The sequence below is a fragment of the Lepidochelys kempii genome, chromosome 6 (assembly GCF_965140265.1).
Source record: "Lepidochelys kempii isolate rLepKem1 chromosome 6, rLepKem1.hap2, whole genome shotgun sequence".
Taxonomy (NCBI): Eukaryota; Metazoa; Chordata; order Testudines; family Cheloniidae; genus Lepidochelys; species Lepidochelys kempii.
Genome location: NC_133261.1, coordinates 107,497,845 through 107,511,485, shown reverse-complemented (window position 1 = coordinate 107,511,485; position 13,641 = coordinate 107,497,845). Strand labels below are relative to the sequence as shown.

The following is a 13,641-nucleotide window of genomic DNA, read 5'->3' as shown; positions in this document are numbered from 1 at the left end:
AGCTGTCATCTGATCAGCATCCTATATCAAATGAGTCAATAGTCTCAGTTTAGAATTTAGGTGCCAAGTATCCTCATGACAAATAATACCATCAGAACAGAGACCAAAGATCAAATTAGCATGGAGACTGAGCTATCCTCTCACCTCTACAGGTAGGTCCTCCAAAGTCAGAGTTGAAATACCATGGCAAGGCAATGTGGGGATGATGCCTGAAGTGCTGGTGGGCACACCAACAATCTGGCATCTCTCACAAGTACTAAATTTAAATTAAAAGTGCATGAATGACCTTTAAGATGATAAACTAATTAAATATGAGAAAGGGGGAATTATGAAATCTGTCTACAAACATTTGAGGGCTATTATAAAGATGATGGATGATTTATATGGGAATAAAGAATGTCACTTCAGCTAAGAAAAAATATGATCGGTCATATGACGTAGTTGGGGTTAGAGTAAGAACCAGGAGGGGCTTCCAAATACAGCGTATTGAGGACTGCATCTTAAATGCCTTTAATAACTATTTTCTACCGACACTTCTCAATTCTTCAAGAAAGAAAAATACTAAACAGCAGCTCTAACCAAACTGTTGTTAATTGGAAGACAACAGGACGACCCCCAATTTATTTATTGGGGGGCGGGGAAGGACAGACACTTCAAGACTCATTTAAAAAAGTTGTAGTTTGGGTCACACAAACTTACCAAGATATAGGCATCCAAAGCCACCTTGCCCTATAGGCATGCCTAATTTCCACTCTTTTTTTGATGTGTCTGTTAACACCTCTCCAGGAGCAAACTCTTCCGCAAGCTTCCTCTTCACAGGACCTCTTTTTCCAGATGTCTTCTTTATATATGGCATTTTCACTATAAGAAGTAAATGCCAGGGTTATAAACTGAGCAGATTTTCTTTCACATCCTTATTCTACTCCATATGCCAGTTTTTATGCTTTCTTTCGCTCATGACAGACTTCTACACAGCAACCATGGGTTGTTTAAATTGCCAAATTGTTACTACAAAAATACTTTGTAAGAAATTTGCAAGGTAATCCTGTTGGCATGAATCCTAGGTGAAAAGCAATACATATTTCTTCAGGGATCAAAAAAAAAAAAAAAACTTCTCAGCTGATTATAAGAAAAATCTGATAAAAAGCAAAAAAGGAAGCTTCAGAACAAAAGATTTTGTATTAGAAGGCTTTGCATAATTTAATACATACTGGAGAATTACAGAATCTATTCCATTTGATAATTAATTATGATCTGACAATATGAAAAATATATTTAGCTGTGATACAATAAGCTTTATCAAGCCTGTTAAATTTACAAATGTTTCATATAGTCTATGTCTTTAAAAACTGGAGTCCTGAAGCTAGATATATCTGAAAAAGAACTCTCAACTTTCTCTTTAATCATGTTTGCAGTAGTTAAATTTGTGATTGGCATGATGCCACAAAAAGATCAAACACCTATCAGAACCGTTCAAGTAGTCATAGAATGTTCTCCCACAAATCTGTATGTAACACAAATGCAACAGTGGATTTACTGTATCCCAGGACAGCATTTAAAATAATCCAGAAACCGCAACAGCACAATAAATAACCTCCTGTTTCAAGGTGCTGAATATAAATCTTATTTCTGCCTCTTGACCTTCAAATTCCAGCTTGCAAAGAGAACACTTTGAAACTAATAACTTAATGGCTTCATCACAGTCAAATAAATATGTCACCCTCCAGAATGACTTGAGATCTTCACTAGATAATAAGCCCCTTTGGGTTCGCCAACACAGGGACAGGAACCAAATTTTCACTGAATCAATTCTTTCTATCTAGATTGTTTGGGCATGATATGTCAGGGAATGCATATACATCTTTCATGTGAAAGGCCTTCTTAATTTGTTTTACATAGAACTTGAGCTTTGTCTCTTCCCTAAGAAAAAGAAAACCATATAACCATACACAGAGCTTACTTTTATAAAAGTACAGTTAGCCTTGAGTCTTCTAATCCTAACAATGCTCAATCTGGGAGGTTCCTGAACAGCAGAATAATTATTTTTATTTCTTCTATGTAATCACAGTTCCTGACTATTCCCATGATGTAGGAGCCATATACTGTTTGCCAGGAAGTGGAAAGTGACACCTTTGAAGATGATCAGCAAATGGGGAGAAACTGCGACCTATTGCCCTTCTCCAGGACTCATCTGGTGGGCCTCTGCAAATGGATACTGATCGCCATTCAAACTAGGCACCGCTGAATTAAAAGGGATGCCAGAGCTACTGCTCACTTCCGTATTTTTATGGGAGGAGATGGAGAAAAGGACTGAAGAGGTCCCTAATATGCACTAAAGCTAGGACAATACGCCACTGAGTGGAAAAGCTTGTAAGTGGGAACTCAGCAAGACCAGAGAAAGGCAAACACACAGTGAAGATTACAAAGAAGGAGCAGTGAGAGGGTGGGGGAAGCAAGGCTTGAAACAATTGCTTGAATTGGCCGGTTTCTGCTCCCTTCTGCCCCACCCCTCTGCAGTTTCCTCTCTGGCTCCCCAGTGCCCCCCTTTTCCTTGTATTTTCCTTTCTTGGTCTTGCTGAACTTCTGTTCCCTACTTATCAGCTTCCCCTCCTAGCTGCTATCCACTTTTGGGACCCTCTCCAGCTCCCTCTATCTGAGAGATAGAGGGCCTTACAACTTTTTAGCAGCAGCCGCAATCACTGCGCTCCATCCCCGCAGCTCCCTGGTCTGAATAGCCACTGCTTTTCCCCCAAGCAGCCCCCTGCCATGCCAGAGTCTGCAACACTCTCCTGGAAGACATGACAACAGGTATCATGTTCCCACCAGCTGCCAGCACCACTTCCTGGCAAATGAGATGTGCCCCCTATCTAATAAGTCTGAAGCCAGGGAATGCGTCACCTGAATGAAAAATAAAATGCTTTCATTCCCCACCCACCCCCAAAGTAAAAGAAATAATATGTTGTTCCTCTCTTCAAGAGCCTCCTAAATGTGCAAAGTTTCATAAGATGGTAGAACTACACTTGAATACTCATAGCAGATGTAGGCACACCAGCAGCAGAACAAATATGAAATCACCACCTCAAGAGAAAGGTACCTTTAAAATTTCTAAAATACTATTACCCACACCGATCACATCTGAACCTTCCAGTATCCAAAACGCAAAAAGATTTATTTTAACTCTGAATTGCTTTCCAATATTTCTAGCTATTACTGTAAGATAAAAATTTCTTTTTATATATATAAAATCCAGACACAGCTTTGAGACACTTCATCTAAATTTATGAAACAAAGTTTACCCATAATTTGCACTTGGTCCCCTTGAAATGTTTCTCTTCACACTTCAGGTTTTTCTTAATGAGATACAATAGCATCAGGTTCAGGTTAAAGTTTTTCCTCCATTTATAACTGCGGAGAAATCTGACTTGTGTGGTTTGTACAAATTCAAATGTTCCTTGAACTAGCCTGGCTAGCTTGAGTGAGTCAGTGAGCGAGAGAGAGGTCCACAGATACCAGGAACTACTGCTTCTTCCCCACAACTATATATCTGACTTCAGAAAATGCTATACTGACCTGTGCTGCCACATCATCTCCTGGGATTATTCTTTGTAAAATGCTATCAACCAGAGACAAGACTTGAACTGTTTATATTCAACATATATATTAGTTTTATTAATGAAGAGTTATGGATATACTTCACCCTGGTAACCTCACCATTAGATCTGCTGCTGACAAACCTGTTTACAGGGAACAAACCAGCTCATTTCAACAAACTCCACAAGAGGGGTTAGTGAAGCGTGCTCCCTCCTCCCACAGTTTTCTTTATCCAACATGGTCAAAAGTTACACTCCTGCAGACACTCAGTCAATAAATGAATTAATTATGACATACCCTTAACCATAAAAGTGAAAGCTCAGAATGGGCAGAGGTTTGACTGTTCCCAGCTGAGAATCCTGCCCTTAACAAATACACTAGATACACATACATGGTTTCTTGACTGTCTACATTATACCCATCTGTTAGGATGGCATTGTGCCACAAGTTGGTCAAGCTATCACTAGGCCATAGGTGCTAAGCAATTATAGTTTTAAAAGGGCAGCATGCTCAAGGCTAAGCATTCTTTTGCAGAAAACCTGTCCTCTGGAAGTACTGAAGCTCTGGCTCCCCATGCTTTCACATTTGAGATCATATGTTCAGATATGTACCTTCTCAGAAGCCACACAGTATAAGAACAGGAAGATTTTGGGATTGGAAGCAGTTGTAGCAGCCCACAAGAAACACATTTTTAAGACAATGAAATTTGAAGAGAAGGTAAACAGCAAAAAAAAGGAAGGAAAAGGCAACCTTTTATTGCTACTTTTGTTACTGTACATAATTTGCCACCCAAAGATTGAATGATCTGTTAAACCTTGTAGACCACTACCTTTTAATTTAGATATATGACTAGACTATTACCCTCTCCATATTCGGAGGATGTCCCTTGTTTCAAAGCACCTACTTCTCACTGGGATACTACTAACCACCAGCTAATATTTTCATATTAAAAAATAAACATTCATTCCATCTGATCTTAAAATGCTTTACAAAATGATACACAAAAATCATTCATCTCTAGGAAGGAATGCTGCAGCTATTTTACAATATAGTACCAACAGAATTTATAGGGCAGGAAGTTAAGATTATAACAAAATGAAAGTGATGGGGGAGTGTTTAGATATAATCAAATACAATTTACTCAGATTAGAAGTTTGCCAGAATACCAGCACTAACAGTATTCCTCTTGCACAATACATACTAAGGACAGAACATCAGTTTTATCTCTCATCCAAAAAGCACAATACCCACTAACACCACACTTGGGCATACATTTAGTACAGCTTTAGAAGACTTCAAATTACCTACATCGTAGCTTTTTTTATAGTTTCTGAACTCTCCCATCAGGGGGGATGGTCCCAGAGCCTGGGCCCAAACATCTATACAGCAATTTTTAGCCTTACAGATTGAGCCCAGTGAGCCCGAGCCAGCCACAGCTGCGCCACGGGCCTTTTATTCTAGCGTAGACATACCTTTTGAGAGGAGAGATGGTCTATCGCCTGGAGATGCTAGAGTCTCTCTCCCTCTCCATCATAAGTCATTGCAACTTCATCATTGTGTGTGTGTTACCACTCCCCACTTCACCCCAATCAGTAAATGGAAATATTTTCTATCTCACAGTATTGTGAAGCTTAATTGAATTAGTGCTCACAAACTGGTTTGAAATCCTTGAATGTAGGGTGCTATGTAGATGTCAAATAATATACTCTCTCTTAAGTACTGAAAAGATTTGACCCTGCTTACTGACAGGAACATATTTTTAAGGCGCATGGTTGCACCACTTTATAGGGCTGTTTACTCAGAATTTGCATAGACTGAATAGTTTAGATTTTGCTCCTAACAAATAGAAAAATTACAACAGAAGTAGAGGTTTATTTGTCTGAACTCTTCTCCAAAACCTCTTTAGTGAGTACAAGGTGACTGTCTGTTTCTCCACATGCTATGCTTGAGGTATGCACACAATTTAGCAATTCAGTCTCCCCATCAGCGATCTTTATAAATGCAATCTGAAATAGTATTCTGGTTACTGCTGTTGTACTCTTAAATAAGCTTGAGTAGACATTTCCCAGTTTGTTTTTTCTTCCATTCTCAATAAAAGTCACATGAATATAAATCAAATTCATTTTAAGGAAGTATTTCTGAATGGGGCCATTCAGAATGACTACGCTGTTGAATTCCTTCCTGGTTCTTTTCTTATTTTCTACAAACTGTCATTTTTAGATTTGTTTATCTCAATAGGATTGCTTTTTATTTTTCAGAAGAGAGAGGACAGTGCTGCTGACCTGTGATCCTTTCAGTCAATAGGCAGTTCCAGCTAAACATGAAATCTGTGCGTCATTAATAATCCTTACTCATAGCAGAACTCTCCAAGTCTGCCAGCAAAGAAGAAAAAAATACCTTCCTCCTCTCCACAAAAACACTTTCTTTAAAAATATTTTAAACTGTTTGCAGGTTTGGGATTTTGGTTTTATTCAGAACAATGAACACAATTTTGCTCGTTTCAGAGAGAAAGGCACCAAAATGGCCACTGATATTTCAGATATTTCTAGTGCCAAAACAGGTAGTTTCTACAGCAATTTATGCGAGAAAGTCTTTTCCCTCCTTCAGGCCTTCTGTTACATGTTTAGAATAACACCACACATCTCAGATTAACTAGAGTTATTAAAAATCAATAGGTAGCAAAGTAATTGCTTTAGTTACAGCTATTTAAAAGTTTTTCCCTTTCAGTATTTATGTTCAAAATAGACAGGATGAACCTATATTGGTGGATTTCATAATGTTTTGTCAAGCAAGCAGAAAGCTGGGAAAACTGGACACAGACCTCTTCACATAGAGGGAAAGAGATTTTATTTTTGAATCCCTCAGTGCAGAATGAATTAGACCTGCCAAGTCTAGTTCTTTCTAGAGGCAACCTCCCTGATTCTGGATTAATTTTAAACCAGTTTAAACTATCTTCTCCAGCCATCATTAACACTTTGTACATCAATTAGATTTAAAATCTTCTTCAACTTTCTAACTTTCATTCATACAATTCTCAGACTGATAAAGCCCTTCATATATTTCTATTATCTGGGAACATGTCTAAAAGCCAGACCAGATATAACCCCCAAATCTCTACATCTCTGGACCAGCAATAGACACCTACACGACAACCAGGAAGTCCTTAAGTTTGAGGTATTTGAAGTGATTTTGCAGAGGGTGAGGACTGCTGTTTTGATATTCATTTGGGGCACTCTATGACCTGGGGAGTCAATGCTGATTCTCACCAAGAATTAAGTGGTATCTCAAAGTCTGTGTCAAACAGCGATGACTTTAATGTGGGAAACTGATTCAGGAACAAGACTAAGTCTCCAAACATCACAAAAACCTTTATCACCAGCAGAAGAGTCTCAAAAATTCCTAATGAATGATAGAGAACGTGAGGCATGCCTTGAAGTGCTCTCCTTCGAAATCCATGGGGACAACAGGTTTGAGGCTACACCTGTGCAAGTTGAGTCCTATAAACAGTAGAAAAATGGAGCCAACTCATCTCCACAATCCCGGTCACAATAGGATGGACCTGCCCGAGCCTAACCCATTTAGGCAGGATTTTAAGGATACATTTTTTTAAGGTAAAACTTATTTTCTCTCGCATCTTCATCCTCCTAAGTGAGGATGGATTTCAAATGGTCCCTGCCCGCCACCTCCCCGTGACACTTCTCCTCCCCAAGAGATGAGAAATACACTTCACTCTTTTCTGCACGGGCTGGGCTGGCTTCCCCCACCCATGACTCACACCTTGGAGTAAACAGCATTACCCGCGTCCAACCCCACGGCCATCAAAAGCCGCTTGACGGAGGCGGGGGGGGGGGTGAGGGGGCAGGTTCAGAAGCCGGGCACTGCGGGGTTGTGGGCTCCACAGCTGGGCAGGCCCCGCCCGACGTTAAGGGGCCGGGATGAACCTCGAGACCTTTCCGTAACGTCTCCCCGGGTAGAAACGGGCCCCTGGGGAACCCGGGCAGCCCCCGAAGAAGGAGTGAGCCCCGCGCCGAGCGAGCCGTGATCTGCCCGCGGGCGGGGACGGGGGCGTTGGCGGGACTGTTCCTCGGCGGGGAGCGAGTGGAGCCAAACCCCTTCTCTCTCGCGGGGCAAAGCGCGACACAGCAGCTTCTCCCGCCCCTTTCCCGGGCCGGAGCCCTGCGCCGCGGGGAGGGGGCGGGCTGAGGCCGGTTCCAGCCGGCCGAGCCCGCCTCCTCAGAGCCCCAGCTTCAAATACCTGCTGGGTCTCAGGAGCCGGGCCCGACCCAGCCGCTCCTTCTTCCCCGTCCGAAATTCCCGCACTGCATGAAACCCTCAGGCAGCCCGCCCGCCGGGCTACGCATATCCCACTATCGCCCTAGCCTATTGGCTACCTACCCGACAGAGCCCGCCTACAAGAGAACAGCGCCAGCGGCGCACCTCCCCGGCCACCGTCGCTCCCGCCCCACCCCCGAGCCCGGTGCACCCTGGGAGTTGTAGTTTTTGCTGGCTCGGCAACGCCAGCCTGTGCTGTCCCAGAGCGAAAGGACCACGAGCCGCACGGTGGGGGGCGCGAAGGCAGCCGTGCAAAGGAGCAGCCGTGTTCAGGAACGCCAGTTCGGCCACCATCCACCTAATGAGTAAAACCTCAGGAGGCAAGTGGAAAATACAGCCAGGGAGGATGCATCTGCAGAATTGCCGAACCCCCCGCCCCCCCACTCACAAATCCTGGGACTGGCTTAAAAGCATGAGATTTTAAACACTGAATGGGAGGTTCCCCCCACCCACGCTGGTGTTTGAGCATTTAAAGGTCACGTTTTAAAATTTTCCGGAAGAATGAGGGCTGGAAACTTTTCTAAAGAAGAATGCTGAGAGTCTCATGTAATCATGTTTCAGAGTAGTAGCCCTGTTAGTCTGTATCAGCAAAAAAAAAAAACAAGGAGTACTTGTGGCACCTTCGAGACGAACAAATTTATTTGGGCATAAGCTTTCGTGGGCTAAAACCCCCTTCATCGGATGCATGCAGTGGAAAATACAGTAGGAATATATATATACACAGACAACATGAAAAAATGGGTGTTGCCATACCAACTGTAACGAGACCAATTAATTAAGGTGGGCTATTATCAGGAGGAGGAAAAAAAACTTTTCTAGTGCTAATCAGGATGGCCCATTTCAAACAGTTGACAAGAAGGTGTGAGTAACAGTAAGGGGGGAAAATATCATGGGGAAATAGTTTTTACTTTGTGTAATGACCCATCCACTCTGAGTCTTTAGTCTAGCCTAATTTAATGGTGTCCAGTTTTCAAATTAATTCCAATTCTGCAGTTTCTTGGAGTCTGTTTTTGAAGGTTTTTTTTGTTGGAGAATTGCAACTTTTAGGTCTGTAACTGAGTGACCAGGGAGTTTGAAGTGTTCTCCAACTGGTTTTTGAATATTATAATTTTTGATGTCTGATTTGTGTCCATTTATTCTTTTGCGTAGAGATTGTCCGGTTTGGCCAATGTACACGGCAGAGGGGCATTGCTGGCACATGATGGCATATATCACATTGGTAGATGTACAGGTGAACGAGCCTCTGATGGTGTGGCTGATGTGATTAAGTCCTATGATGGTGTCCTTTGAATAGATATGTGGATAGAGTTGGCAGTGGGCTTTGTTGCAAGGATAGGTTTCTGGGTTAGTGTTTTTGTTGTGTGGTGTGTGGTTGCTCGTAAGTATTTGCTTCAGGTTGGGGGGCTGTGAGTAAGCAAGGACTGGCCTGTCTCCTAAGATCTGTGAGTGAGGGATCGTCCGTCAGGATAGGTTGTAGATCCTTGATGATGCACTGGAGAGGTTTTAGTTGGGGGCTGAAGGTGAAAGCTAGTGGTGTTCTGTTATTTTCTTTGTTGGGCGTGTCCTGTTGTAGGTGACTTCTGAGTATTCTTCTGGCTCTGTCAATCTGTTTCTTCCCTTCATCAGGTGGGTATTGTAGTTTTAAGAACGTTTGATAGAGATCTTGTAGGCATTTGTCTCTGTTTGAAGGATTGGAGTAATGTGGTTGTATCTTAGAGCTTGGCTGTAGACAATGGATCATGTGATGTGGTCTGGATGAAAGCTGGAGGCATGTAGGTAAGTATAGCGGTCAGTAGGTTTCTGGTAAAGCTGGAGGCATGTAGGTTTTTTCATGTTCTATGTGTATATATATCTTCCTACTGTATTTTCCATTGCATGCATCCAATGAAGTGGGTTTTAGCCCACAAAAGCTTATGCCCAAATAAATATGTTAGTCTCTAAGATGCCACAAGTACTCCTTGTTTGTTTTCATGTAATCATGTGATTCCTGGAGCCAGAACTTTAAAAAAAAAAAAAAAAAAAAAACACCAGTTACCAGGAAATACCTGCAAGAGCTGGCAACACTGCCATCCTTATTCCTACAGCAAAAGCTTTCGGGCTGAAGCAGAAAGGTAGTGGAAGACCCATCCTTGAAACGTGTTAAAACTGGGCTGAGCTAAACTATATGCTCAAGTCATGGCTGCTCTGTGCCATTTGTGTCAGCTATGCTGGTGCAGAGTGGCTGCAGAACACAGTGCTTCCACAAGGATTATCCCCCAGCATACAGTTTTTGCCAGTCAGGTGCAGAGCCACTGGACTCCAGCACAGGACACATTACAGAGCAAGTCAGGTACGGTCAGGGAAGATAGAAGGAAGTAAGGCAGTACTGCACCCTGATTATTCCCCCCATTAGGGCCTTAGGCAGCAGGAAACAAGTTAGGCTACCAACCAGGGCTGCCCTAACCCATGTCAAGGCCAAATGCCACTCTCCTCTCCTTCCATGCCAATACCAGGCTCTGCAGTGGCACATGGATGAATTTCATGACATAACTGGACACTAGTTAATCTAAACAGATCTTTTTAGCTCCTGTGATTCTAGGGGTACACCTACTACTAAGAATTTCACAAAAAATAATTATGGTAAATTGTTTCATTTGTTTGCTGGGCTGAGGAACCTTTTCATTCAATCTTAAAGTCAGTTCGTGTTAAAAAAATACCAATTCTACATAATATTTTTCATATATGTCAAATCACTTTATAGAATGGATTATACAGTTACAGAATGAGATAAAGGGATAAATTGCAAAGGAAACATTTTAGTTTGCCCCCTTTCAGACCTTCTATAGGGTCAAAGCAGATTTGTCCTCCTCATCACATATTGGTTTTGTGGGAGTCAAATCTTGATCACCTGGGAGCTCTGATCCAGGTGTCAGCAGATATCACTACATTTCATTCTTTTGTTGTCAGAGACAAATCAAAACACACCCACCCTTGCTTCTCTCAAGCTGTGAACTTAGAGAGACACATAGCAGGAAGATTGGAATGTAAGGAAAGCCAAGAGGGGGAGGAAGAAACTGCTTTGTTTGGGGGGGCATGGGGGTTCAGCTCAATGATTTCTTAAACAGAGAGATGATTTGATGGGTGCTCTTAAGAGGTTCCTTTCTTAGGGATGCCAAACAAAGATAGAATGTGTTAAGACCAATCAAACTGTAATATGCCCATCATTATAGTACCTAGATACCTGTTCCCTTTGAAAACCTAGGTTGACCCCACATACTCAGTTGCTCCCATATAATATATTTCTGCTGCTTTTCAATAACCTTTACTGCTTTAAATTCTATATCTTACAACCTGCTCATAGAAAAATCAGAAAAATAAAGGTAAAGAAAGCAGAAGATGCTACACACTGTAGCACTTTGCCCATAAGATCATTCTTATGGTTATGACGGTGGGGTGGATGGGCCAAATCTCAGTGAGTGGCATTTTGACCCCAAATCCTGTTCCTCCTGAAATTCAAAGGTGTGGCACCTCAAATGCAAATTTTGGTCCATCTCTAATTTTTGCATAACTGAATTTGAGAAAGTTCTTGCGAAACATGTGGTCTTACGGTCTGAGCACAGGACTGCGAGCTGGAAACTCCTGACACTGGTTCCATAGGACTCCTCTGTCACCTGGGACCATTCCCTTAACTTTTCTGCCTCACTTTCCCCATCTTCATAATGCGAACAGTTCTTACATATCTCACAGGGATGCTAGAATGACATCTGTACAGTACTATAAAGATATTATTAATATGTTGTTAAAATGGCTTGGATCAGATAGGATTATAATCCTGGCCGAAAAACTAGCTCAGAGGTGCGAGCAAGGCTTGTGAGAAGACAGTGATAGTGAATCTTAACTGCCAAATACAACACAGCACTGCCATTCACACCCAGAGAGTTTTCCAATAAGTGCACTGTTACTTTGGGTATGTCTGCACTGCATAGTGTATGCAGATCCGTGTACCCGTGCATGTAGATCCAGGCTTTTCAAGCTCACTTGTGAGCATTCAAACTGCATTTCAGGATATATATGATGCTTCCATTCATAGCTATGATAGGTTTTGTTAATGCTATAAAAATGCACTTACTGCACTCTTTTTCTACTTTTTTCTCACCTTTCCATTTTATACTGTTTTCCTCAGTGAAAAGAATGTATACAAGAAGCAGTTACTTTAATTTTTATTTTTAAAAGAATAATAATCATACTATATTTAGACTTGGCAGAATTCAATGGATTTTTTAAAATTATAATTCTGACATAATATCAATGTTTATTTTTAAGCTTTTTTAGATTTATCTATTTAAATTTTCACAGTTGTGCAAAATTATTGAAATAAAAATAGAAAATATTCTTATTTAAATTTTCACAGTTGTTGGAAATGATGGAGGAGTCAGACAATTTAATCACAGTTGAAATTGTGGTTCAAAAAGTTATAAAGCTTTAACTGTTAAAACACAAACTGTCAATACACAAAATATACCAAGTAAACATCCTTAAAGCAAACTAAGAATAAATGCTGCTTGAGAACTTACTACTTTGCCTATCCAAAATTTCAATATTAGATTAAATATTTTTTCTTCAGTTTGTGTGTGTACGGTAAAATAGACATTTACCAACATTTACCGATAAACCTAATTCTTCCAAGACTAAATATAGTATAATAGCAACAGGACACTCCAAAGACTTTTTGTTGTTCCATTAGTATACAATTTAAGAGTATGTAAGGCAGTTTGCCCAGTAACCTCAGCCCTCATGATGCATCCAAGGTATATATTAATAGGTCAGTACAATATCCTATTGTGTCTGAATGCTATTAACAACTAGTTAGAAACAAAATTATTCCTGCCACATGTTTAAGGATTTCCCCATGTTTCCTTTCATTAGCTGCAGCTAGTGAAGTAGACAAATTATTGCATTTGATTATATCTGAACTTAAAGTTTTTACAAGGTGAAGAACACTGTTTCCAGTGATTAAGAAGCCAGAGGAAACTGAAAACGTTGTGCAGAGGATGAATATAATTGATGTGTAAACAGATGTTAGACAACAGTTTAACGTTTTTATCCAACTCTACCAAAAAAAAAAAATGTAGGGTGAGAGTGCTAACGCCCTTAACCCGTAATGAAAGATATTTTCCTTCAAAGGAAAGTGAATGATGGAAATGAATAATTTTCATGTCTCTAACACCACCGACTCAAGCTCCTCCAAGCAGTTTACAAATAGTGGCTTAAGCTTCAACATCCTGCTGAAGCTTAAGTCACTTATCCCCATTTTACAGATGAAGAAACTGAGGTACAGAACAGTTCAGACATTTGCCACAGTTCACAGAGGAAATCTGCAACAGAACAGGGAAAAGAACAAATTTCCTGACTCCCAATCCTATATCCTAATTACAAGACCATTCTAATAGCTCAACTCTAAGTGTATTGAGTTTACAATTAAAATGCTAATGGAGGGAGGGAGACAGCTCTTATAACTGTTTGAAAATGTTCTGCAGGACTTCATCCCACTACAAATTAAATGAGTTTTTCAAATGCCTTCCTCTGGGTCACATATTCTACTCTGCTAGGTGAACTGGGGGCAGGGAAGCAAAATGGGGGGGAACCCCTAAATCTGCAGGTAGGGAGCTGTACCCCTGCAGCATACTTTTTGTCTCCTTCAAACACTGAAAACTCTCTGTGAGATTTGCAAGCTTGTGA

At 41.0% G+C, this 13,641-nt stretch overlaps 1 protein-coding gene across 4 annotated transcripts in view; it reads right to left on the bottom strand.

Annotated features, from left to right (window-relative positions):
- The window catches only part of VRK1 (VRK serine/threonine kinase 1), a 119,057-nt gene extending 111,088 nt beyond the window's left edge, over positions 1-7,969 (bottom strand). For 2 of the 4 annotated variants that reach the window (XR_012159554.1, XM_073349604.1), the window contains exons 1-2: positions 7,847-7,969; positions 700-861 (exon numbers count right to left, since the gene is read on the bottom strand). Coding sequence is in view for 3 of the 4 variants with exons in the window: in XM_073349604.1 (XP_073205705.1) it covers positions 700-856 (157 nt within the window). In the remaining variant the exon portion in view is untranslated. Of the gene's footprint in view, positions 1-699; positions 862-6,857; positions 6,976-7,846 lie in introns of those variants that run through there. The other 2 variants (XM_073349607.1, XM_073349606.1) reach the window with 2 other exon arrangements.
- Between the last annotated feature and the right edge of the window lie 5,672 nt (positions 7,970-13,641).